This window comes from Talpa occidentalis, unplaced genomic scaffold, assembly GCF_014898055.3.
Source record: "Talpa occidentalis isolate TD23 unplaced genomic scaffold, MPIMG_talOcc4v2.1 talOcc4.14, whole genome shotgun sequence".
Classification (NCBI taxonomy): domain Eukaryota; kingdom Metazoa; phylum Chordata; class Mammalia; order Eulipotyphla; family Talpidae; genus Talpa; species Talpa occidentalis.
Genome location: NW_023601433.1, coordinates 27,404,560 through 27,432,233, shown reverse-complemented (window position 1 = coordinate 27,432,233; position 27,674 = coordinate 27,404,560). Strand labels below are relative to the sequence as shown.

The 27,674-nt window shown below is 45.5% G+C and overlaps 3 gene segments (V, D, J or C); all 3 read right to left on the bottom strand.

The window, feature by feature from the left end:
- Positions 1-9,446: 9,446 nt before the first annotated feature.
- LOC119244076 (immunoglobulin lambda variable 2-11-like) lies at positions 9,447-10,967 on the bottom strand. The segment is given in 3 exon segments: positions 9,447-9,605; positions 10,495-10,811; positions 10,922-10,967. Coding segments are annotated over 3 exon segments (522 nt in total).
- Positions 10,968-21,060: 10,093 nt separating this feature from the next.
- Positions 21,061-21,591, bottom strand: LOC119244075 (immunoglobulin lambda variable 2-18-like). The segment is given in 2 exon segments: positions 21,061-21,434; positions 21,546-21,591. Coding segments are annotated over 2 exon segments (420 nt in total).
- A 1,555-nt stretch (positions 21,592-23,146) lies between these two features.
- LOC119244074 (immunoglobulin lambda variable 2-18-like) lies at positions 23,147-26,460 on the bottom strand. The segment is given in 3 exon segments: positions 23,147-23,278; positions 25,987-26,303; positions 26,415-26,460. Coding segments are annotated over 3 exon segments (495 nt in total).
- Between the last annotated feature and the right edge of the window lie 1,214 nt (positions 26,461-27,674).

Genomic DNA, 27,674 nt, shown 5'->3' with positions numbered 1-27,674 from the left:
GAAGAAAGAAAGAAAGAAAGAAAGAAAGAAAAGAAAGAAAGAAAGAAAGAAAGAAAAAGAAAGAAAGAAAGACACAATGTAAATAATCATATTTTAAAAATAAATCAACCTTGTTGGAAAATTACCAGGGTAATTGAAACATATACTATAGCTATCAAAGTTCAAATCATCACACCTAAGACACAACTTCATGTCATATGAAGATAAAACTGATACACTGAAATGAGAGATGGAAAAATCTACAAATACATAACAAGATCTCATTATTCCAGTCTCAGTTTTTAAAAGTACAATTCTACAGAAATTAATATGACATGAAAGTATTCAGCACCATCATGATCCAAGTGAACCAGATTGACACTTATAAAATATGCCATTAAAAATCAGAGCAAAGTACATGCTGTTACTGTTTCACAAGAATAGTCATCAAATTAAGAAATATCTTGTATAATAAAATGAATGATATTTTTATAACCATGATAATCTTACAAAATATACTCTCAGGCCATTATGAAATTAATCTGGAAGTCAATGGAAAAAATATCTGGAATTTTTCTGCATTCCAAATGTTTTTAGTTCAATTGCATCTCAAAAACACTAACAAAAGAGGCATAATTCTAAACCCCCAGACAGGAAATGAGACCCTGTTTGGAAATGTGTGTTTGCAGTGTAATCAAATTAAGATGATGTAACACTTCATTAGAGTGGACCCTAATCCACTATGGCCAGCGTCCTATAAGGAGAAGAGATGAAACACAAGCAAGCAGGAGAGATCATGCCACCCGGAGTTAAAGACAGAAATTAACCAGTCAGTGTTTTAAATCAAGAACTTTGTAAGGATTGCCCACAACACCTTATTAGGACAGACCAAGGATTCTTCCCCCTTTTTATCAGAGGGGGTATAACTCTACAGTTAGGTTGATATTTCACTTGTTAACCTGCAGAATTGTGACAATAAATTTCTATTATCTTTAGGACAGTTTGGGTCATTTGATATGACATCAAAGACACTAATGCAACTTAGGAGTTAAATGAAGTGGATTTAAACATGCATTCCATGTTAAAGCAGGATGGCCAAATGGCTTCATAATTTTAACTGAGTGGAAGGAAAGTGAAAAGACAACATATTAAAACTGAGATCTGTAAACTCAGTATTAACAGGGAAATTTATAGTCTCAAATTCCGTATGAAAAAAATAGGAAGCAAAGGAAAAACATAAGCACAAAGCAAACAAAGAAGAAAATCCTACAAATAATAAAAATAAGAGCACTCATCGGTAAAATTCAAATTCCTTATCTGGACTTTAGAGGCATGATGTCATCTCTCTACAGCCACAACTGCCCACTCTACATTCTCACTGGCTCAGTAGAGCATTCCCCAGCCGCTCTGTTCCTTATATCGTCCATATTTTCTCCACCACAGTGCCTTTGTGCAAGCTTTTGCTCCCGATGAAATTCTCATTTTTCTCCAACATTGTATGTCTGCTCTGTTGAAGACTCAGTAGTGGACCCCAATATCCCACTCTCTGATGTTTGCTTGTTGAGCGAATCAAGGGGCAAGCTCAGGTTGGGGAGCTGAGCCACTGCATTTGTCTCAAAGACTCCAAACCACATTCAGGGATGTTAGAGATTGTTGTCAGGTTTGTTTCTCAGGTGAGTACATTTCAATTGAAATAAGCTTTCATGGAGTTTCCACCTGAGCCTTCCTCCTCCAACACCTGTAAATAACAGTTTTTTTATCTCCATCTCTCTCTCTCTCCATTTTCAATCTGCCCTCCATCCTAACCTCTCTCTCTCCCAAAACCCCTCACTCCACTCACCCCACTTTACAGCAGAGAAGGCAATCAGAATTTGATGTTCCCTCAAGTATCCTTTGCTGAAGCACAAGATTCCTGATGCCAAGACAGGAGAGGATTTACCCTGCCTGCATCTGAGTGACAAGGAGAGGAGGGGATCCCAGCAGAGCAGAGAAATAGCTAATCCCTCCTTTTCCAGGGACAGAAGACAAGGACCAGCATGCTATTCTGTGTCCGGGAGCTGCGGCCCATCCTCACTGTGCTGTGACCTGATTATGATGGCCATGATGTGTGACACCAACCCAGCCTGTGGGAGTTCAGTGAAGGTACTGGTTGTTGACTAGGGAAATAAGAAGAGGGCAGCACAAGGTTTGAAAAAATAATTACTGGTGGAATATGAGGAGATTAACTTCTTGTCAGGAATTGGATCTCACCAGATCCCATCTGAGGATATGAGGTAGGAAATCCCATCAGCTGCCATGTGCAAGCTAGGGAGACTGGACAGTGGGCATTTTCATTCATTTCCAGTCCAAATGCCTGAGGACAAGGGCACATGTGATGTGAATTTCAGCACTGGGCAGAGAATGAGGTAAAATGATCCAGCTCCAGCAGTGAGACAAGGGAAAGAGATGAATTTATCCTTCCCCTGCCTTGTCTTACTCAGACCATCCCAAGCTACAATTGTCCACGCAGTTGACTTTACGGAGTCCACTGTTAGAAACGCGAGTGTAGGACAGATATTGGCACAGATGCAGAACAATTATTGTGAGTCTGGGCACTGCAGGCCCACTCTCGCTGACATCACAGTGACTCTTCCTCCTGAGTCTCTGGGGCTAGGTTCTGGCCAGAACAGTCATGTTCATATCTAAAACCAAGAAAGTTCTGGTGAGGTGGAAACATTGGTCTCATGCAGAGCCTCTGGGCCGAAACCTACCTTCATTTATATACTTGAACATTCCAAGTCAAATCATGTCTACGTCTGAACGTGTCTTTATGAAGATTTGTAACAGGCGCTCCAGCAAGAACTGGAATTGCCTCATGCAAATGAAGCCTCCTGCCTCATGCCTCTCCAGAAATGTTGGGGATTCCTGAGGAAGGGGACATGCCCACCAGGAATCTTCCCTTGGTGGAAAAAGGAGCCTTTTGTGAAACAGCCTTCACGAGTAAGGAGTCAGCACGCTGCGGGATACTTCAGGAAAGGAATCCATGGATGGAAGGGAGGATCCCACACATCCCAGATGCAACTAAAATTCTTTCCTGTTCATTTTCTTTGGATAAGGGGTCACCTGAGAGATACTAAAGGAAAAGTCCATGTACTTTATCCTCAGTCCTCAGCAATATTTTCACCTTCCTCAGCTACTCCTCTTTTTTATTTATTACATATTTACTATATTTATTTCTATTTATTATTTTCATGCATCATTGCTTGTGTTTGCACAGCATTGCTTTCTCTGCTCAGGTGTTCTCCCTGAAGTTCTCCTACAACATCTGACAGTGGCCATCACCATAGTCCCTTTTACTCTTCCCCCACCTATTTTGACAGATGCCCCAAACAGACTGATGGATCAAAAAGTTGTGATATATATTGGAACAAGAACAGACACACGGACCAATGGAACTTAATAGAAAATCCAGAAATAAACCCACAGATTTATGGTCAACTAATCTTTGACAAAGGAGCAAAAAATATGCATGGGAGCAAAGAAAGTTTGTTCAATAAATGTTGCTGGGAAAACTGGGTGACTACATGCAAAAGAATGAAGCTTGACCACTACCTCACACCATGGACAATAACCAACTCAAAATGGATTAAAAAACTAGATATAAGACCTGAAACCATAAAATATATAGAAGTAAATATAAGCAAAACACTTCATGACATGAACCTCAGAGACATCTTTACAGACACATCACCCAAAGCAGTGATAGTGAAGGCAAAGACAAACAGCTGGGACTACATCAAATTAAAGAGCTTCTGCACAGCAAAAGAGACAATAACAACAACAAGGAGAAATTCCACCGACTGAAAGAAAATTTTTGCACACAACACTAATGATAAAGGACTGATCACAAAAATCTACAAAGAGCTGATGAGACTCAACAAAAAGGAAAATATAATCCAGTCAAAAAATGGGCAGAAGATGGGCCTCCCCTGTTGGCGTAGCAGTTGAGCGTTGGGTTGCTAGCATGCCCGCAGCCGCTGCAGCGTCGGTTCTTTCCCCGGCTTAAGGAGAGGGTCCCACCAAAAAAAAAAAAAAAAAATGGGCAGAAGAGCTAAAAAGAAAGTTCTCCAAAGAGAAAATGCAAATGGCCAACAGGCATATGAAAAAAATGTTCAACATCACTTGTCATCAGGGAAATGCAAATCAAAACTACCATGAGATACCATCTCACACCAGTGAGAATGGCACATATTAAAAAAACTAGCAACAACAAATGTTGGCGAGGTTGTGGAGAAAAAGAAACTCTCCTGCACTGCTGGTGGGAGTGCAAACTGGTCCAACCACTATGGAGAGCTGTGAGGAGATTTCTTGACCTACTGAACATAGAGCTTCCATATGATCCAGCAATTCCACGCCTAGGTATTTACCCAAATGGCACAGAAACATTAATTCCAAAGGGCACCTGCACTCCTATGTTTATAGCAGCACTATTTACAGCAGCTAAGCTACGGAAACAATGCAAATGCCCAAAATATTGATCCAGATGACTGGATCAAGAAGATGTGGTACATATACACAATGGAATATTACTCAGCAATCAAAACAGATAAACACATGCAATTTGCAGCAACATGGATGGAGCTGGAAGGGATCATGATCAGCGAAATAAGTCAGAAAGAAAAAGAAAAAATACCACATCGTCTCACTCATAGCAGGAATTTAGAAATCCTAAATAAGGAACCAAGAAAAAGACCAATTAATACAAAGTGAAAATCAAAATCAACAAGCAACTATAAACCAGAGACACACTACGGGGATGGAAGGGGGAGAGGAAGGACTAGGGTCAAAATAAGGGGGGTGTGCAATTGTATGGGGAATATAACCAAAATGAAAATGCATACATTGTGCAAAAATGAAAAATGAGGTAAGAATTATATAAAATAAAATAGTAAAAAAAAAAAGTAAAAAAAAGTAAAACAAAAAGTTGTGATATATATACACAATAGAATACTATTCTGTGATTAAAAAAAAAAAGTGAACTCATGCCATTTGTGGCAACATGGATGGAGCTGTAAGGGACTATGATAAGCGAAAAAGAAGAAAAAGAGAAACATCGATTGATTTCATTTATATGTGGAAATGAGAGACACTGCCCAAAAGGTCAAGAGAAGACACAATTTGCAAGCTCATCATAGATTTGCTGCAACAGCCTCTCTCCTATCAGCAACAATGTGCGGAAGAGGAGGCACCAAGAAAGGCCGCACTGACTCTGCAGGGCAAACCAGAGTGAACAAGGAGACGTGGTGCTGAACAACTGAGTCCAGACTGGGCTGCACAGGCGTGGGAGACCAGAGCATGTAAAGTGCGGATATACATGACAACTGGGAAAACTGGCCCCAACATGTACCTCCCTGTCTCCATTAGGGCATGTGAAGAATTGGGATAAAGAGACCCAAAAAAATGCTGTTTTTTCCCAAAACAATAAAAGAGTGGCTGTTTTCATTTTGGTGTCAGGGGATGACAATGGAGCTGCTGTGGGAACCACATTGCCAAGGCCATGTGTGTTAAGGTCCCTCTGCACAGGCTGGGGCAGCATCTTCAGAACAGGGAGGGAGCCTGTGAGCACAGAGCAGGTTCTGGCCTCCCTTCCCCTTGAACTTGCACACTGTGGAAATTGCCAGGCCTCCTAAATGAGGGACAATGATGAGCAGCCTCCTCCTCAGGTGGAGCCACTGAGGGTCATGGAGACTCAACACCAGAGAAGGAATCAGAGACCCCTGGGCCAGAGTCCTGTGGGTAGAGATAAGGAGACCAGGCTCAACCCAGTATTGCTGGCACCAAGATACACGACAAATGTGACACCTGATAACACTCTAGCAGGAGAAATGGTGATCCAGTGTCCCAGAAACTGGAAACTGAGGGAGACTCAGAAAGCTGGAAAGAGGAAAACAAATCCTGGTGAGTTCAGTGCTAGCCCAGGTGAGCTGGGGTGGAAGACATGGAGGGTCAAGACATGTCCCTGGGGTCCATGCCCTGGGGGCCTTGCTTGTGCCCCAAGTGACTAGAGAGTGGAGAATGTAAGATCATGATGGACATACCCTAAGATATCTGGGTTTGACTTCCCCAAAACTCTCTTATCCTCTACTCCTGTCTCACAAGAGAGGATCCTCCAAAAATATCTGTTCTGTATCTGTTTCTGCTTACCCGACTCTGACTTATTCCTGCACTCTAGATTCCTCTGCACCCTAGCATGGCAGCACTGCACTGAAGTGCTGCCCCCTGAGCTGCACTTTCTGAGTCAGGACAGACTGAGCCTGTGGCAGTGCCAGAGGCCCCGGGGGTGTCCCTGTGCTTCCACCACAGACTCATGACTGCTCCTTGACTGAGAATCTGGGGCAATTCCATACTCTGAGGAGTGTGGAAAAGACAGGGTTCAAGGCTGTCCGAGGAGCTCCATTCACTCATTTTCCAATGATGAAACCCAAAGGTGGTTACTTCTCACTTCCCTTCACCTCGCACTCTTTCTTCTCAAAAGCCTCTATGTCCCACGTGTGTGCAGTGGGCTGACACTGTGACCTGAGACTGAGATCTGGTTCATTTTCGGGTCCTGATAAAAAGAACTATTGAGGTACAACAGAAGTGTGACTCTGTTTGTGAATTACACTAGGGGCGATCAGAGGGAAGCAGCTCCTAGAACTGAATCAGGCCAGGTTGAACCACACCAGGAAGTTTCCCCCATCCAGGCCCTGCTGCCCCCTGCTGGGCAGTATATGGTATGACTCAAGTGCCAGATAAGGCTGCTGAGTGTAGTTGAAAATCTCAGCTTTGTCAATTCTTTTTCATTCCTGTTTTTCTCTTCTAGATCAATACAAGGTTCCCCCATTTCCTTTTCATCCCTGTGGTCCTCTGTCCCTGTTCCCTGGGTCTCCTCCTGAATGAAATATGTCCTGCCACACGGTGAGCTAAGACTCAGCCCTTCAACCTGCCTCAGTAGGTGTTTCCTCTTTAGTGTGTAGAGGAGGGATTCTCTAGTCAGCCAGCAAGACACACCGGATGGAAATGAAAGCATGTCATGTAACAAGTTTCATTAAAAAAAAATTGTGAGATGCAGACTAAAGAAGTCTGTTTTTCAAAATGGTGAAATAAAATATTTGGCAGGAGGAGAGGGAGCTCAGTAGGTTTGAATGACCCAGTGGGGAGCAGCAGGTAAAATCCTGTTTTGCAGGCTATGGAGGGAGGGGCTGGAGGGAGGCTGGGTTGTTCTAAGACACCAGCCCTGGGGCCCTCATTTCAAGACTGTCTGTCACATGGACATTTGATGTGCTGATGCAACCAATTGTGATGTTTGTGGACACTTTCAAGATCCCTCTTTGTTTTCTTTGCCTTGTGATTTGTTACCAAATGTCAGCTGAAGAACATTGTTCCCTGAGCTTAGTTCACATTTCATTCTTGGTCCTCTGTCCCCACCACACAAACCCAGAAGTAGGTGTAGACTCACTCTGGTCAATGTGGATGAAATTGAATGAAAATATAATCATGGCTGCCGCATATTAACTCCCAACAGTTATATTGCAGGTGCAGTTGTGTCATAACTGTACGCAATATATCAGGGAATGGGGGATAGAGAAAACCACAAAATTGGAAACAAGAATGAATTATGACAAGTATTAACAGCCTTTATCCTGAGCAAGTCCAACCCCAAGTCCCGCGATATTTTTCAGTCTGAAGTACCACTTTTTTAAGGAACAAATAAGATTTATGTTTATTTATTTATGCATACATCTGGGCTGTAGACCAGAGATGTGGGGAGGGAGAGGATGCACCAGAGGCAGAGTGGGGAGCAAAACAGGTGGATCTACTGAAATATGTTGCTGACGGGAACAGTGGGTTAGTTCCCTGCCTGGGGATGCCTCATGCTGCAGTGGTTGCCCATAGCTTGATAGCACTGAGACTTAACCTCTAGAGCCACCAGGGTGGCCCTGAATTATCACCTTTTAATCTCACTACCACTACTGGACCAGCAGGTCCCCATGCCATGTTCCAGTTTCCACAATCAACAAGATCAATGACTGAACGATCCTATTCACTCATCCTCTAGCTACTGTGTTTGAGCATATGTATTTTAAAATAATTCCCATTGCCTCTTAAAGGACTTTGTGGACTGGCATCAAGGCAGAGACCAAGGAGAGGCCCTATTCTCTCTGCATTCTCTTGAAAACATCAAGAATCTTGGACAGATTCCTGGAAATGTGAGAGCACATGGGATTTTCTGCAACAGGGATTACAGAAAATGCTAGACTTTCTGAACAGAGACTCACATCCTGTGAGCAGAACATCCTGTGGGCAGAACACACCGGGAACAGCGTTACACTTGTTGTCGTTTTTGGAGACAGTGGGTTTGGAGTGCGGGGTCCTTGGGTTCACTCTGGGAAAGGTTTTGTTAGGGAGAAAAGGATGTCCTAAAGCTAATTCCATACAGGCTTTGTGGACTCCACCCCCATCCCAGGCCAAAGCCAAAGACACTGGGAACTCCAAATCCCATCACCACCAAAGGGAAGGTGGCTGAGACCTGAGGGTGGGGTTAAGCAACCAGGTTGGTATAAAGCCAGACACGTGGGCTTTGGAGGGGTTCCCCCATTTTGGCTCTCCGCCAGCTCACAGCATCTGGTAAGCTCTGAGAGTGCTTTTTGGGTTTCCAGGTTGTCGGATTTGGTAGGACGCATTAAAAAATTTATTTCCCTGTTTTCTCCCTAAGTTGACATTTTCCTTATTTCCTTTTTCCCTTGTAAATAAACCTTTTATTAACCTTTTGTGTATGCCTGTAGTAGAGTATTAACAATTCCCTTTTAAAAGAACGGTGAGCACCCACAGCCAGGCAACCCGTTCAATATCGGGGCTGCCCTACAACAGTTTCACCAGAGCTCCTGTTTCTGTAACACACAGCAAGTTTCCCAGGCGAGTTACTCCACGAGACAGAGATGTTAGTTATATTTAAAGGGAAGGTTTATTAGGGAAGGGATAATACAGCTAAAGACATTTGCACAGACACAGGCGGGCAGGAACAGCTGCCCCAGAAGGGACAGTTTTGCTGAGAGGGTCCTGCATGGTTGCAGGTGGGCAGCGTTGAGGAGAACAGCCTCCCCGGAAGGAGGTCAGTGAAGAGAAGTCCCAGCATGATACAGGTCATGGACAGCCAGAAAGCTGCTGCCCTACAGAGGAGAGAGTTGGTGAAGAGAGAAACCTGCAGAGTCACAGGTGGGGAGTAGGAAAGTGACCCTGAGCCTGTGCAGAAACTGCACTGATATAGTCCTTTTCTCTTTGGGAGGGGCTCACTCCTCCTTGGAGTGGCCTGTTAGTTGTTGATTTTAGATAACTGGGCAAAACTAGAAAGGGATCAGAGATTCCAGGATGGGCCCAATCTCCATATCTTTACCCTCAAGTCTGCACTACACTCCCTAGACAGTCTGATCCTGCTTGGCTCTTATGCATTAGGATAAGGCACTGGTGACTGAGGGGCTGACATCTATGGCTGGGTTAATGGTCATGTTATTTTCCTCTACCCCCACCTCCTTGTAGGTCAGGTTCTCGTCTTGGGATGCCTCCATTCCAGGCTTTCTATTCTTGTCCTCCATCACACTGACACGTGGCTGGGACACAGGACATGTTCCAGCATCTCAGGCAGTAGAGACCCAACTCCACTCAGGAGAACAGCCCCAGCTCCATGCCAAGTGTCTCTTGTCACTGCAGAAATGGAAAGTGTAGTATGTTCTAAGATTAATCATCATTATGGAGAAAAGCTATCATTGCAGCCATAAAATAAGACAGGATCTTTGTGGATTGTGTTATGGAAAGGAAGGAGGCGAATACAACTTATGTCTCAAGGCCATCTGTGTGGATCCACCAAGCCCCCTTGTTCTTGGGATTGTGTCTGGCACACAAAGTTGATGCTGGTTAAGCTAAATGTAGAGTGAGGCTGGGGCCTCTCACCTGGACAAAAGTCTTGGCATGAGGAACATACTGGGAAACCAATATCTGCTGAAAACAGCAGGCAGATACTATGGCCTCATTACCATAAGCAGCTAGACCACCTTGACAGGAAGTTAAGTGTGAACAGGGACTAGTGATAGGATGTTTAGATCAGCAACAACAATGGAATGCCCAAGCAACAGCCCCTATTCACTCTCTCAAGCTTGTGCCAGACTATTATGTAGCTCCAAACCTCATCCCTGCCAAGGACATTACTCCACATACTTGGCCACCTTCCCTGAATCTGATACCAAATAAATGTGTGACTGGCCAGGATATTGAGACTGTATCTCCAGACATGTAGCCCCCTAGGCCTTTTTCTCTCTCTGTCTCACTACTTGGACTTTGAGTTATTGTTCCTCTGTCCTCTTCAGCTCCCAAGACTGATGCCCCATGAGGCGACACACATGGGTGATGCCCCATCTGCACAGGGTGAGGGAATCATCTTCAGTGTGGTAGGGAGGCTGTGAGCACAGGGTAGGTTCTTGTCTTACTTCCCCGTGAACTTACACCACTGTGGTAAGCAAAACCACTTCTGTATGAGCCACAGTAATACTCAGCCTCATCCTCAGGCTTGAGACAAGAGATGGTCAAGGTGGCCGTGTTGCCTGATTTGGAGCGAGAGAAGCGATCAGGGATCCCTGAGGGCCGGGAACTGACATCATAAATCAGAAGCTTGTATGGTGAGTCTGCGAGCCGCTGGTACCAGGACACAAGGTTATAACCCCCAATGTCATTGCTGGTCCCAGCACAGGAGATAGTGACTGACTGTCCCAGAGTCCCAGACACTGAGGAAGGCTGAGTCAGAGCAGACTGGGCCCAGGAACCTGAAAAGATGAAAAACACACCAGGTGAGTTCAGTTGGGCCCAGGTGAACCTGGGTAGGAGATAAGGGTCAGCTGTGATGTGTTCATTGTCCCTTCCCTGGAGGCCTCACCTGTGGCCTGAGTGAGGAGGGTGAGGAGGAACACAGTCCAAGCCATGGTGGAGACAAGCCAAGGTCTCTGCATTCTGATGCCCCAACCTGGGCCTGGCTCCCCCAGATGTCTCTTATCCCCTTCCCCTGCCTAAGACAAGGGAGGGGCCTCTATGCAAATCTACTTCCTTAGTACTACATTCAAGTCCTAGGTCACAGATGTGTTCTTTTCAACTTTCTTGCATTTTCTTCCATGTCACCACTTCCACAGTTAAAATAAACCAACCTCCCCAAACCTGGACGTGAAATCACAGAAACTTTCACATATTTGTCTCCTTCTCTCTTTAAAATTTGTAAGACTATTCTTTAATTCGCTCTCTTTTTTTATTGTCTGGCTTTAAAACTGATTTATTTTCAAATGAAAAGTACCTATTTATGGTTCAGTTTCCATCTGGGATGTAGAGAGCATGCAAGCCATTTCTCCTCTGAATGCAGCTGTAAACCGAGAACATGCAGGGAGCAGCTATTATAAAGGGAATCAGAAAAGTCACTTGAAAGAGAAAACTGCATTTCAAGGGACAGCAAACCAGGGCCTCCCCTGGTGGTACAGTGGTTGAGCACTGGGCTACAAGGCTGAGGGCAGCCTCTGCAGTGCTGGTTTGCAAAAAAAGAAAAGAAAAAAGAAAAAAAAATAAAAAAAAAAAAAAAAAAGAGTTGGCTTAAAGGGACAACAAACCAGAAACAGTGTCCTGTTTTTCCTTTTGAATTCCATGGTCTGAGTTTGAAATAACACAGCTGTTTTAGCACATCTGAATCCTGCTTTTTCCTAGGAAAATCTTAGAGGTAAACATTCATGGGACTTCATCTACTTCAGGATAAACCACAGCAATGAAGGTCCCCAAAACCCAGTCCCTTGTTGTCCCCTGGTGGCCACTGAGGGTGCATCCCAAGTCCTGTGGATGCAGCAGAGCTTTAGCAGGACATCCCTGACCTGTTCTCTCTCAGCTCCTGCTTCTTCCCTCACAGTTGTAAGAGAAATCTGCCTCCTAGTGCCCTCCAAGTAGTTCTCCCTTTTCCTTCAGCTTTTGAAACAAACAACTAAACAAAAAGTGGAAAAGAGAAACAATTACATGACTTCTGAGTAGCCCATTTGAAATAAGCACACAGGAGATATCTATAGAAAGGACACAGTATACCAGAAAACTAGTGAACAAAAGAAAGGTATGATGTATACAATCATATTTAAAAAATCAAATTACTGGATCGTAAATTTACCAGTGTACTAGAGACAGATAATATAGTTATCAAGGTTCAAATCATCACACCTAAGAAGACAACGTCACATTATGAAGATAAAACTGATAGACTGAAATGAGAGACGGAAAAATCTACAAATACATGATAAAATTTCATCATTACGCTATCACTCATTACTCATTGATAGTACAATTATACAGAAATTAATATGAAATGAAAGTACTCAGCACCACCATGATCCAAGCTAACTTAAGTGCCATTGATAGAAAATGCCATGAAAAATCATGGCAAAATGCATGCTTTTATGATTTCACAAAAATAATCATCAAATTAAGATGGATCTTGAATAATAACATGAATTCTGTTTTTTGTAACCGTGATACTCTTACAAAATTAAGCTGGCAGTCAATGGGGAAAATATCTGGAATTTTACCCTACTCCTGGTATTTTTAGTTGAATTGTATCTCAAAAAAACAAACAAAATAGGTTTAATTCTAAATCCCATCAAGAAATGAGACATTGTTTGGAAAAAGGGTCTTTGCAGTGCAATCAAATCAAGATGATGTAAGACTTCATTAGGGTGGACCCTAATCTGCTATGACCAGTGTCTTAAAAGAAGAAAAGAAGAAATACAAACAGGGGCTCCCCGGTGGTGCAGCGGGTTGAGCGCAGCTCTGTGAAGTTGTCCGCAGCTTCTGCAGCGTGGGTTCAATTCCCAGCCGGCCAGGGAGATTCCCACCCGGTGCTCCCATCAGCAGTGTTTTCAGTCCATCTGCCTGTTCTGCTCCCCACTCTGTCTCTGGTGAATCCTCTCACGCCCACATGCTTCTGGCCTGTACCTCAGTTCTTATATGAATAAAATAAATCTTAAAAAAAAAAAAAAATGCAAACAAGCAGGAGAGAGATGCCACGGGGAGACCAAGGCAGAGATTGAAGAGTGACCGTTTTAAGTCAAGAACTTTGTAAGACTTGCCAGCAATCACCTGAATAAGAATAAGCAAGGATTCTTGCCCCTTTTTAACGGCAGGAGTATAACTCTACAAATAGGTTGATATTTGACTTGTTACCCTGCAGAATTGGGAGACAATACATCACTGTTATTTTAAGAACAGTTGTGGCCATTTGATATGAAAGGTCTAAGACACTAATGCAACTTAAGAAAAAAACGTCGGGCCTCCTCTGATGGCACAGCAGTTGAACGCTGGGCTGCGAAATTGCATGCAGCCTCTGCAGTGCCAGTTCAATCCCCGGCCACCTGCAAGGGTCCCACATGGTGCCGGGTACCAGCCTCCAGCAAAATGTCGTGTCGGGGTTCCTGAAAGGATGAGAGGGCCTCGGCGAAAACGGAAGGGCTGAGGGGAAGGGGATGAGGTAGTGAGGAGACACTAACACTTGATGAGGTGCAAGTATCTTCTGCGGAGAAACTCAGCAGGTCTTTATTTATTCATTTTTAGTAAGCAGAAAAAAAATACATTGTCATGTGTAAAGCAGAAACAATTAGTGTATTTTATTCCCATGGACTACTGCTTCCTACGGGTCCCAGCAAGATGGTAGCCTTCGAGGTTAATAGATAAAAAACCAAACCTAACACTAAAACTTATTATTTCAGCTAGACAATTATCTAAGACAGTGGATAGCCGCCAGTGCACCCCTATCAGCTAAAGCCTCAGCATCAAAAGACTATTTTATTCATATGGCCTTCAGCCAGAGACCAGCTGCTGCTCAGCTATCGGAACTTTTTCTACCTAGAAATTCCTTAACTCAAATAGCTTCATTTAAAAACTTTCCCAAGAAACTTCAAGAGAAAACAAAAAAGAAGGACCTACTATAATCGGTGTATTGTAATGCTTGTCAGGCATGCTCAATAAGATGTCTCCCATTGTCAAGGGGGCCAAATTGTTTAAAAATTAGTTTCTAACAGATAATTTTCCATGCCGTTTATTTGCAGTATACTGATGCATGTAATGTAGTGCCTAATGTACTTTTTGGGAAATTTTTCTCCTTTTATGACCAAGAACAAAAAGTGAAGGAATGTTAGATCTTCAGCCCCACGGTGTGAGGCACAAGGAATCTTCAGCCCCACAGTGTGAGGCCCTTTACCTTCGGTCCCACTGTGTGAGGCCCTTTGAGCTTCTGACCCACAGTGTGAGGCCCTTTAAGCTTCGCTGCTTGCCAGTGTGTTATCTGACTGGGGCATCAAGGCCTCCTGCAACAACAAGGTGCACAGACCTCTCCTGCCATGCCCGCTGCTCCCCTCAGCAGCGTATTTTGTCAGTCTGCCTGTTCTGTTCCCCGCTCTGGCTCTGGTGAATCCTCTCACCCTCCCGTGCTTCTGACTGTATCCAGTGCTTGTATAAGTAAAAATTAAAAAATCTTAAAAAAAAAAAAAAGTAGAATAAAGCACCTGCTGTTTGGCTAGACTTTTACCCACGAGAGGTAGGGAAACTTTGGGTGATTGATTTGGAAACTATAGACTTTGTCTTTTCTGTATTGCACACTAATTGCATTAAAGTTCCTTTTCAACAAAGGATTTATATGTTTTTTTTTTTTTATGTGGTGAATGGTAGGACCTATTTAGAGCAGGCAGATTTGGGTGTTCTGCATTGCCCATTTCCCTGTCCTGTAACAGATTGGGTGACACGGCAGGACCACACTGATTCGGATTCTGAGGAGAGTACATTAAAATCAAAATAAATTTTCAAATACATTCTCCCTGAGTCTTCTCCCACCCCAGCTGTTAAGGTTGTATTTGTGTTTCTTCTCTCTCTGTCTCTACCTGGTTCTCTCTATCTGTTTATCTCTCTCTCTCTCTTCCTCTGTCTCTCTTTCTCTCTCAATCTTCACTCCATCCTTCGTTTTCTCTACCAACAACCCTCACTCCACTCACCCCACTTTAGAGCAGAGGAGGGGAACAGAGTCTGATCTTCCCCCAAGTATCCCTTCCTGGAAAAAGATTCCTGATGCCAAGAAGACAGAGGAGTTACCCTCCCTGCATCTCAATGACAAGGAGAGGAGGGGATCCCAATCTAGCAGAGAAAAGCTAATCCCTCCATTCCCAGGGACAGAAGACAGGGATGGGACCTCTCAATCTCCCCTTAGGGTGGGACCCCACAACCTGTTCTAGTGTCTGCTTTGGACTCAGATGAGCCTGGGGTGCTTACAAATCCGCAGAGAAGGCACTGAGTGGAGACAATGGGCTTGACAGCTTTCCCCATTGGCATGACTAAGGAGAAAGAAGCTCTTAGAATCTACTACAAGCCAGGTATCTTGATGGAAGCCTGCGGACATTGCAGTCCCCAAACCAGGCTACACATCAGTGTCATCATTCAGTCAGTTGCAATATGTTGCTTTGGCTAAAAAGTCTGAAGAAAATAGCCCTCCAAGAGCACCTTCGGCGTGAGCAAACACGCCATTGGAGTGATGCTTCTCGAACACACAGAGAACATGAGGGTGTGGGATGTGATGTCAGGACAGAGAGAGATGGGGAAGGTGAGTTTGGCAAAACCACACCAGTTACATAATAACACATAATGTTGTGCTGGTTCAGATGAGCATCAACAAACCAAGTGGAACAAGAGGGTGGACACTGAAAGGTAGGACTTACTCACTTCTGTTTCATGCTGTTCCCTCAGCAACATTGGCAGAGCTTTTTTCACAGGTGGTTTCAACCCCATGTTGACCCTAGAAAATACTTACCCCTTGAATTTGAGAAGAAGGTAATTTTTATTCTAAGCAACAAATAAGGCAAAGGTGAGCAAACCTCTCCCCGTTGACTAGGTGACTTAAATGGCCCAGGTGACAGGATGGGTTCCTAGGATGACATTATGTGATATGAGACTCCCTCTTAGCCAGGAGCAGAAAGGACAGTAGAAACCACAGTGACTCGCTGCAGATGCACAGCCCAGTGCTGAGAGCAAATCATAGGTTGTAGACCTATGTCCCATGAACATGGAGCATTGCAGATAAACCCTTTGGGTTTTCCAGGACAAACAGTGCTCATCAGTCATGACCTCAGGCAAGTCCAGAGGTGGTCAAGGACCGCTGACCTCTGGGACTCGAGCTGGGACTCCTGAGTTCACAGAACTGACAGCACGATCAGAAAATCACATCCCGCACCCTTGTGCTGACATTGTGCGACCAGGAGGTAGGATTATAAATCTTGTGTGGATGCCTCACCCAGTGCAGACAATGTGATATCTGTCTCATGTGACACACGTAGACACTTTGTAAATGTCCCACTGATGGCCAAACAGTCAAGGAGCACTGTGTAAGATGTGCAAGGACAACCAGAAAGAAGCCCCTTGGCCACCTGGCTAGTCTCCATAGAGACACACCCACTACACACAGGGGCAGCCTCTGCCAGCCTCACATACACAAGGGGGAGGGCCCAGAAGGTATTCTTTGTCCAGGAGCAACAGCCTGTCCCCATGGGCTGTGACCTGGCTACTGATGAGCCACTGATGTGTGACACCGACCAGCTGGGGGACATCAGTGTGACTGGGGAAATTAAGAAGGTTGGCTACAAAAGATTAGAAAAAATAACGAATGGTAGGTTAGGAGGAGAATGACTTCTCATCGGGAATTGCCTCCCCTCAGATCCTTGTTTCCTGATGTAGGAAATCCATCTGCAAGCTAGGGAGCCTGGACAGAGGTGTTTTCATTCACTTCCAGTCCAAGTGCCTGAGAACCAGCACACATGTGATGTGAATTTCAGCATTGGGAAGAGAATGAGGTGAAATAACCAAGCCCCAGCAGTGAGACTAGGAGAAACGATACATTTCTCCTTCCCCTACCTTGTCCAATCAAACGCTCCCAGGCTGGAAGTTGTCCAAGCAGTTGACTTTACTGAGTCCACCAGTACAAACGCTAGTCTGAGGCAGGACACTGGCACAGACGCAGAACAATCCTGGTGAGTCCAGGTGCTGCAGGCCCACTCTCGCTCACATCACAGTGACTCTTCCTCCTGAGGCCCTGGGCCTGGGTCCTGGCCAGAACATGTCACGATCAGAACTAAAAGTGGGAAAGATCTGGTGGAATGGACATAGTTATCATGGCCCGGTGCTCTAGGGCTGAAACCTACCTTCATTCAGTTTTTGACTGTTCTTGGTCAAACTGCATGTCTACATGTGAACGTGTCATTATGATGAATTGTAACAGGCACTCCAGCAAGAACTGGGATTGGCTCAGGATGAGTAAAAAGAATGTTGGGGATTCCTGAGGAAGAGGGCATGGCCACCAGCTATCTCGTCCCTTGGATGAAAAGGGATGGAGGAAAAAGGCTGTTTTTGGAAACAGCCCTTCCTAGTGGGAAAGGAATCCCTCATGGAGAGGGAAGATTCCACACACCGCAGATGCAACTAAACCTCCCCGTGCTCAGTTTCTCTGGATAAGGGGTACCTAGAGGGATATTAAAAGAAAAGGTCCATGTAGTTAATCCTCAGGTCTCAGCAACATTTTCCCCTTCCTCAGCTCCTCTTCTCTCAGCAGCAATGTGCAGAAGAATAAGCACCAAGAAGGCCACACTGACAGCAGCGCAGACCCGAGTGAAGAAAGAGATGTCGTGCTGGACAACTGAGTCCAGGCTGGGCGGCACAGGCATGAGAGACCAGAGCATGTAAAGTGAGCATATACTTGAAAACTGGGAAAACTGGCCCCAACATGTGTCTCCCTGTCTCCTCTAGTGTATTTATTGGGAAAAGTTGCATATTCTGGGACCTGGACCCAGAGAAGGAAAAGCTGCTTTTATTGTGAAACAATAGACCAGAGGATGTTTGCTTTGAACGCTGGGGAGGACAATGGAGCTGCTGTGGGAACCATATTCTCAAGACCCTTGCGTGATGTCCCCTCTGCACAGGCTGCTGAAGCACCTTCACAACAAGGAGGGAGCCTATGAGCAAGGGCACGTTCTGGTCTCACCTCCCCGTGAGCTTGCACCCTGTGGAAGGTGCCAGGCCTCCTAAATGAGGGACAGTGATGATCAGCCTCTTCCTCAGGTGGAGCCACAGAGAGTCAGGAATGATCATTACCAGAGAAGTGATCAGGGATGCCTGGGGGCAGAGTCCTGACAGTAGAGATAAGGAGACTGGGCTCAACCCAGGCACTGTACACCACAAGTGTGATACCCGATGTCACGTCCAACAAGGGAGATGGTCACAGAATGTCCCAGGGCCTGGACATTGCGGGAGGCTCCAAAAAGAGAGTCTGGGCCGGGGACGCAGGAAAGAGGGAAACAAACTCAGGGATGCTCAGTGCTGGGACCAGTTGAGCCTGGGGTGGAAGAGAAATTGTCAGCACTCATGTCCTTGGGGTCACTTCCTGGGGCCCACACTTGTCCCCTGAGTGAAGAGGGAGTGGAGAGAGGAGCACAGATCATGATGGATATAACCCAGGACATAGGCCTGACCCCCAAACTTCTTCTCAACTTACCCCGACCCAGACGGGAGTACTCACATCTGCTCATCCCAAAATGACTTGTTCCTACACCCTAGTCCTTCATCTAAGGATGGTAGAGCTCAAGTGAAGTGCTGGCCCTCTGAGCTGTACTTTCTGAGTCAGGACAGACTGAGTCTGTGGCAGTGCCAGACACCATGGGGGTGTCCCTGTGCTTCCACCACAGACTCATGGCAGCTCCTGACTGAGGATCTGGGACAATTTCACGCTCTGAAGAGTGTAGAAAACACAGGGCTCAAGCCTGTCCAAGGAGCTCCAATGACTCATTTTCTGATGCTGAAACACAATGGTGATTACTTCTCATTTCTCTTCACCTCTCCCTCGTTCTTCTCAAAAGCCCCTATATCCCATGTGTGTGCAGTGGGCTGACACTGTGACCTGAAACTGAGACCTGGTTCATAAAGAAAGAACTGTTGGGGTCCAAAAGAATTGTAACTCTATTTCTGAATGGTAAGAGGGGGCTCTGAGAGAAGCAGCGCCTAAACTGAATCTGGTCCATTGACCAAACCAATAATCTCCTCCAACTCAGGCTTTTGGTGCCCCAGTGGCCCAGAGAGGTGTAACACAATCAGCAGGGAAGACAGATGAGTGGAGTTGAAATCAGTTTTGTCCTTTCTCTTCCATCACTTTTCTCTTTCCTGTTTAATACAGAATGCTGTTTCTCTCGAATCCTTTTTCCCTTTATCTTTTCTTGATGTGCATCCTGCCATACTGGGGTTTAAATGCAGCACTTCATGATCATTCTACCTGTCCCAGGAGGTGTTTCTTCCTGAGGGTGTGGCGCTTGGGTTTCTCAAATCAGTAATGAAGAGACAATAGTTGGGAAATAAAATGAAGTTGCAATGTTCCATTAAAAAAAATATAAAGTTATGAAGAGGAGACCAAAGACTATTTCCTTAAGTGGTAAAAGAATATATACTGCAAGATAAGAGGGAGCTTGGATTTAAATGACCCAATGGGGAGCAAGAGATGAACTCCAGGTTTGGAGGATGTGGAGGGAGGGGCTGGAGTGAGGCGGAGCTGCCCTAGCTCCTGTCCTGGGGACCCTCGTTTCAAGTATGTCTGTCAAATGGGACATTTGGTGTGCTGACTGCAAGTAATTATTATGATTGTGGACATTTTCAAGACTCTCTTTCTCATTTATGCCTTAATATTTGTTACCAAAATGTCAGCTGAAGAACATTGTTCCATGAATATTTGTCACATTTCTTTACACTCCTCAGTCCCCAAATCACAAATATCAGTAGTAGGAGTAGACTCACTCTGGACATTGTGGGTGAAATAAAATGAAAATATAATCATGTTTGTTGCATATTAACTCCAAACAAGTTATACTGTGTGTATTCCTGTGTTGTATTATATGAAATACAGCAATGAATGGGAAATAGAGAAAAACACAAATTTTTAGTTAGAATGAAACATGGTAAGTGTCAGCTGCCTTTGGCCTGAAGAAGTCCAATCCTGGGTCTCCCTGGTGGTACAGGGGTTAAAGTCCCAGTGCTATCAAGCATTGCCAGCCACTCCAGCACTGGTTCAATCCCCAGCCAGGGAGCTAACACACATGGCACAGCAGACCTCTGCTTTCTCACCCGCTGCTCCTCTCAGCAGTGTATTTCAGTAGATCCACCTGTTCTGCTCCGCATACTTTCTCAGGTGAATCCTCTTACTCCCCACACGCACCTCTGGCCTACACCCCAGTTCTTGTATGCACAAATTAATGAAAATATTTTAAAAATTAAAAAAGGAAGTCCCATCTCAACCCACAGATGTTCCACCCTGAAGTGTCATATGTTAATCTCGCTGCCAATACGGGACCTGCACCTCCCTGTGCCAAGCTGAAGGCTCCACAGTCAACGGGAACGAAGACTGTGGAGGATCCGACTCACTCATGCTCCAGCTACAGTTTCCTTCCCACTGCTCACTGTTAAGGACCATACTAGTCACCTTTAAGAAAAACTGGAACCTTTTCAAGGCAGAGACACATGAGAGGTTGTACCTCTCCAAGCTCTTTGGAAATTTAAGATACATGGACAGATTCCGAAACATTCTAGAACAGTCATGTGTAGTTACTGGACAGGGTTGCAGAAAATGATATTCTTTCTCCACAAAGACTCACATCCTGTCGGCAGAAAAGACCGGCAGCAGCACCACACTGACACATGGATGGGACAAGGGACATATTCCAGTGTCTATAGCAGCAGAGAACCGGCTCCACGGAGGAGAACAGCCTGAGCTCTATGCCATGATTCTCCTGTCACTGAAGAAATGGAAAGTGGAGCACATTCTAGCATCAGTCATAAATGCAGAGGGAAAAAAAATCATAGCACCCTGAAAATAAGACAGCATCATTGTGGATTGCACTAAGGAGAAGAGAAAAGCTAAGAGAGAACTAAATTGTCAAGGCCACGGGCATGAAGTCTCATCTGCACAGGGTGGGGGAAGCATCTTCTGTGCTACGGGGAGTCCGGGAGCACAGGGCAGGTTCTTGTCTCACTTCCCCATGAACTTGCACCACTGTGGTAAGTATTAGCTCTCCTGTATGAGCCACAGTAATACTCAGCCTCATCCTCAGGCTTGAGACCAGAGATGGTCAAGGTGGCCGTGTTGCCTGACTTGGAGCCAGAGAAGCGATCAGGGATCCCTGAGGGCCGGGAACTGACATCATAAATCAGGAGTTTGGGTGTCTTGCCAGGGAGCTGCTGGTACCAGGACACACGATAATAAACCCCAATGTCATTGCTGGTCCCAGCACAGGAGATGGTGACTGACTGTCCCAGAGCCCCAGACACTGAGGAAGGCTGAGTCAGAGCAGACTGGGCCCAGGAACCTGAAAGTAGGAAAAACACACACAAGTGAGTTCAGTCTGAGCCCAGGTGAACCTGAGCAGAGATAAGGGTCAGCCATGATGTGTTCAGTGTCCCTTCCCTGGAGGCCTCACCTGTGCCTTGAGTGAGGAGGGTGAGGAGGAGCAGAGTCCAGGCCATGGTGGAGACAAGCCAAGGTCTCTGCCTTCTGATGCCCCAACCTGGGCCTGGCTCCCCCAGATGTCTCTTATCCCCAGCCCTGCCTAAGAGGAGGAACAGGGTCTCTAGGCAAATCTGCTTCCTGCTTCTTAGATTCAAGTGCCAGGTCATAGATGAGATCATTTGAACTTTCTTGCCTTTTCTTCTATTTCACATCCACAGGCAAGAATAACCAACCTCCCCAAACCTGGACATGACGTCACAACACCTTTGTGATAATATATCTCCCTCTATTTTTAAAATTTCTAAGACTGGGCCTCCTTGGTGGCACAGGTGGTTGAGCGCAGCGCTGTGAACCTGTCTACAACCTCCGCAGTGTGGGTTGGAGCCCGGCCGGCCAGAGAGATACCCACATGACCCAGCTACTGCAGTGAGACAAGGAGAAACAATGAATTTCTCCTTCCCCTGCCTTGTCTAAGTCAGACCCTCCCAGGCCGGATGCCATCCATGCAGTTGACTTTACTGAGTCCACTGGTACAAACGCGAGTCTCGGGCAGGACACTGGCACAGACGCAGAACAATCCTGGTGAGTCCGAACACTGCAGGCCCACTCTAGCTGACATCACAGTGACCATTCCTCCTGAGGCACTGGGGATGGTTCTGGGCCAGATCACATTATGTTCAGATATAAAACTGGGAAAGTTCTGGTGGAATGGAAAGAGTTGGTCATGGCCTGGTGCCTCTGGGGCTGAAACCTACCTTCATTCAGATGTTTGACTCTTCTTGGTCAAACTGCATGTCTACATGTGAACGTGTCATTATGAAGAATTGTAACAGGTGCTCCAGCAAGAACTAGAATTGGCTCATCATGAGTAACAAAAATGTTGGGGATTCCTGAGGAAGGGGGGCATGTCCACCAGCTATCTCATCCCTTGGAGAAAAAGGGATCCTTTTGGGAAACAGCCCTTCCTAGTGGGAAAGGAATACAGGATGGAAAGGGAAGATTCCACACACCGCAGATGCAACTAAAATTCTTTCCTGTTCAGTATCTCTGGATATGGGGTAACCTAGAGGGATATTAACATAAAATGTCCATGTAGTTAATCCTCAGATCTCAGCAACAATTTCACCTTCCTCAGCATCTCTTCTCTCAGCAGCAATGTGCAGAAGAGTAAGCACCAAGAAAGGCCGCACTGACTCAGCAGGGCAGACTTGAGTGAAGGAGACATTGTTCTGGACAACTGAGTCCAGGCTGGGCTGCACAGGCACAGGAGACTAGAACATGTAAAGTGAGGATATACTTGAAAACTGAGGAAAATGGCCCCAACTTGTCTCCCTGTCCGTTCTAGTGTAGTTGAGTTGGGAAAAGTTACATATTCTGTAACTTGGACACAGAGAACAAGAAAAGCTCTTTTATTGCAAAGCAATAGAACAGAGGATGTTTTGCTTTGGGGTGTTAGGGGAGAATGATGGACCTGCTTTGGGAACCATGTTCTCAAGACATTTGTGTGATGTCCCCTCTGCACAGGCTCTGAAGTATCTTCAGGGAGCCTGTGAGCAAGGGAAGATTCTGGCCTCACTTCCCCCGAACTTGCACACTGTGGAAGTGCCAGGCTTCTAAATGAGGGACAGTGATGATCAGTCTCTTCCTCAGGTGGAGCCACTGAGGGTCAGGGATGATCATTACCAGAGAAGTGATCAGGGATCCCTGGGGGAAAAGTCCCGACAGCAGAGATAAGGAGACTGGGCTCAACCCAGGCCCTGATACACCACTGGTGTGATACCCCATGTCACTTCCAACAAGGGAAATGGTCACTGAGTGTTCCAGAGCATGGACACTGCCCAAGGGATTCCAACAGGAGCGACTGGGACCGGGAAGCTGGAAAGAGGGAAACAAACTCAGGGATGCTCAGTGCTGGGACCAGTTGATCCTGGGGTGGAAGAGAAATTGTCAGCACTCATGCCCATGGGGTCACTTCCTGGGGGCCTCACTTGTCCCCTGAGTGAAGAGGGAGTGGAGAGAGGAGCACAGATCATGATGGATATAACCCAGGAGATGGGCCTGACTTCCCCAAACTTTCCTATCACCTACCCCTGTCTCAGAGGGGAGGGGCCTTCACACAAATTGCTTCCTGTACCTGTTTCTGCTCATCCCACTCTAACTTGTTCCTATACGCTAGTTCTTCTGCATCCGAGAATGGCAGAGCTCAACTGACATGCTGTCCCTCTGAGCTGTACTACTGAGTCAGGACAGACTGAGCCTGTGGCAGTGTTAAAGCCCCTGGGGCTGTCCCTGTCCTTCCACCACAGACTCATGGAGGCTCCTGACTGAGGATCTGGGACTATTCCTTGCTCTGAGGAGTGTGGAAAAGACAGGGTTCAAGGCTGTCTAAGGAGCTCCAATCACTCGTTTTCCGATGATGAAACCCAAAGGTGGCTACTTTTCATTTCTCTTCAGCTTTCCCTCATTCTTCTCAAAAGCCTCTGTGTCCTAAGCAGGAGCAGTGACAGACACTGTGTCCAGAGACTGAGACCTGGTTCATTTATCATAAAGAAAGAACTGTTGGGATACAGAAGAATTGTGACCCTATTTCTGAATAATGCAAGGGTGCTCTGAGAGAAGCAGCTCCAAAACTGAATCAGGCCCATTGACAAAACCAATAATGTCCCCAAATCTAGGCCTTTGCTTCCCCCAGTGTCCAGGGGGTGTAACACAATCACCAGGGAAGACAGACTAGTGGAGTTGAAATCTGTTTTATTCTTTCTTCTTTCATCACTTTTTGCTTTCCAGTTCCTGTTTCCATCGAATCCCTTTTCCCTTTATCTTTTCCTGATTGAAATGTGTCCTGCCATACTGGGGTTTCGATACAACTTCATGATCATTCTACCTGTCCCAGTAGGTGTTTCTTCCCGAGTGTGTGGCCTGAGGGTTTCTCAAGTCAGTAATGAAGAAACAATGGATGGGAAATAAATGAAGTTGGAATGTTCCATTAAAAAAAATAAATAAATAAAGTTATGAAGAGGAGACCTAGGAAGATTGAATCCTTAAATGGTAAAAGAATATATACTGCCAAATAAGAGGGAGCTCGCTCAGATTTAAATGACCCAATGGGGAGCAGGAGGTGAACTCCAGGTTTGGAGGATGTGGAGGGAGAGGCTGGAGTGAGGGGGGCTGTCCTAACTACACCAGCCCTAGGAACCCTCATTTCAAGTCTGTCTGTCACATGGGACATTTGAAGTGCTGATGCACCCAACAAGTTATACTGCAGTATATTCCTGTTATAATTATATGTAATATACCAATGAATAGGGAAAAGAGAAAACACAAATTTTTAGCAAGAATGAAACATGGTAAGTGTTAGCTGCTTTTGGCCTGAAGAAGTCCAATCCTGGCCCTCCCTGGTGGCTCAGGGGTTAAAGTCTCAGTGCTGTCAAGCTATTGCCAGCCACTCCCATACTAACCCACAGCACAGCAGACCTCTGCTTGTCTCCCCTCTACTCACTTCATCAGTGTATTTCAGTAGATCCACCTGTTATGCTCCCTATACTTTCTCTAGCGAATCCTCTCAACCGCCCACCCCCGCACCTCTGGCCTACACTCCAGTCCTTGTATGCATAAATTAATAAAAATATTTTAAAAATTAAAAAAGGAAGTCCAATCTCAACTCACAGATGTTCCACCCTGAAGTGTCATATGTTAATCTCGCTGCCAATACTGGACCTGCACCTCCCTGTGCCAAGCTGAAGGCTCCACAGTCAACAGGAACAAAGACTGTGGAGGATCCCACTCACTCATGCTCTAGCTATAATTTTCTTCCCACTGCTCACTGTTAAGAACCATACTAGTCACCTTTAAGAAAAACTGGAACCTTTTCAAGGCAGAGACACATGAGAGGATTTGCACTCTCCAAGCTCTCTGAAAAAATAAAGATACTTGGACAGATTCCCAGACATTCTAGAACAGTCATGTGTAGTTACAGAAACAGGGTTGCAGAAAATGATATTCTTTGTCTACAAAAACTCACATCCTGTTGTCACAAAAGACCGACAGCAGCACCACACTAACACGTGGCTGGGACAGGGACATGTTCCAGAGTCTCCAGCAGCAGAGAACCGACTCCACGGAGGAGAACAGCCTGAGCTCTATGCCATGAACTCCTGTCACTAAAGAAATGGAAAGTGGAGGACATTCTAGGATCAATCATAAATGTAGAGAAAAAAAAATCATTGCACCCTGAAAATAAGACAGCATCATTGTGGATTGCACTAAGGAGAAGAGAGGAGCTAAGAGTGAACTGAATTGTCAAGGCCACGTGCATGAAGCCCCATCTGCACAGGGTGGGGGAAGCCTCTTCTGTGCAACAGGGACGCTGGGAGCACAGGGCAGGTTCTTGTCTCACTTCCCCGTGAACTTACACCACTGTGGTAAGTATAACCACTCCTGAATGAGCTACAGTAATACTCAGCCTCATCCTCAGGCTTGAGACCAGAGATGGTCAAAGTGGCCGTGTTGCCTGACTTGGAGCCAGAGAAGCGATCAGGGATCCCTGAGGGCCGGGAACTGACAACATAAATCAGGAGCTTGGGTGTCTTGCCAGGGAGCTGCTGGTACCAGGATACATCGTTATACTGCCCAATGTCATTGCTGGTCCCAGCACAGGAGATGGTGACTGACTGTCCCAGAGCCCCAGACACTGAGGAAGGCTGAGTCAGAGCAGACTGGGCCCAGGAACCTGAAAAGAGGAAAAACATACACAAGTGAGTTCAGCCTGAGCCCAGGTGAGCTGAGCAGAGATAAGGGTCAGCTGTGATGTGTTCAGTGTCCCTTCCCTGGAGGTGCTCACCTGTGGCCTGAGTGAGGAGGGTGAGGAGAAGCACAGTCCAGGCCATGGTGGAGACAAGCCAAGGTCTCTGTCTTCTGATGCCCCAACCTGGGCCTGGCTCCCCCAGATGTCTCTTATCCCCAGCCCTGCCTAAGAGGAGGAAAGGGTCTCTATGCAAATCTGCTTCCTGCTTCTTAGATTCAAGGGTCAGGTCACAGATGAGATCATTTGAACTTTCTTGCCTTTTCTTCCATTTCGCTCCACAGGCAAGATAAACCAACCTCCCCAAACCTGAACAAGACGTCACAACACCTTTGTGATACTCTCTCTCCCTCTCTCTTAAAATTTCTAAGACTATTGTTATAATTGCTCTTTTTTTTTATTCCCTGGGATTAAATCTGATGCAAATTTCAAAAAAAAAGTACAATTATAAGGTTTGGTTCATGTGGAATGTAAACAGCATGCAACACCATTTCTCCTCTGAAATGCAGCTAAAAGCATAGAGCATGCAGGGAGCAGTTATTGAGTCCCTTGTAAAGGGAATCATAGAAAAGTTCTAGGGAGAAGACCTGCATTTGAAGTTATAGCCAACCAGCAATTAGTTTCACCCTTTTCTTGTTGCATTCCATGGTCTGAGCTCAAAATAACTCAGCAGATTTGGGACATCTGAGACTGCTTCTTCCTAGGAAAAGCTCAGAGGTAAAGAGTTCCTGTGACTTCATGCAGTTCTGGATAAATCACAGCAATGAAGGTTCGTCCACACAGGCCCTTGCTGCCCGATGGTGGCCGCAGATGGTGTAGCCCAAGACCCATGGATGCAGAGCCTGGGAGCTGGAAATTCCTGCCCTGTCCTCTCAGCTCCTGGCCCTTCCCTGCAGTTGTAACAGACTCTACTTGCTAGAGCGCTCCAAGTCATCTCTCTTTTTCCACTAGCTTTTGAAACAAACAAGTAAACAAAAAGTACAAAGGAAAGTTTGTTTTCTGCAATTAGCCCACCTGAAAAAGAAGCACACAGGAAATATCTATGGAAAGGGCAAAGTATACTAGAAAACTGGTAAAAAAAAAAAGTTTAATGTAAACAATCATACTTTAAAAATCAACCAAACTGGTTGGAAAATTACCAGATTAATAGAAAGTATAGCTATCAAGATATTATATCAAGCATATTAGATAGCTATCAATTTCAAATCATCACACCTAAGAACACAACTTCTTGTCATATGAAGATAAAAACTGATACGCTGAAATGAGACATGGGCAAAATCTACAAATCCATAATGA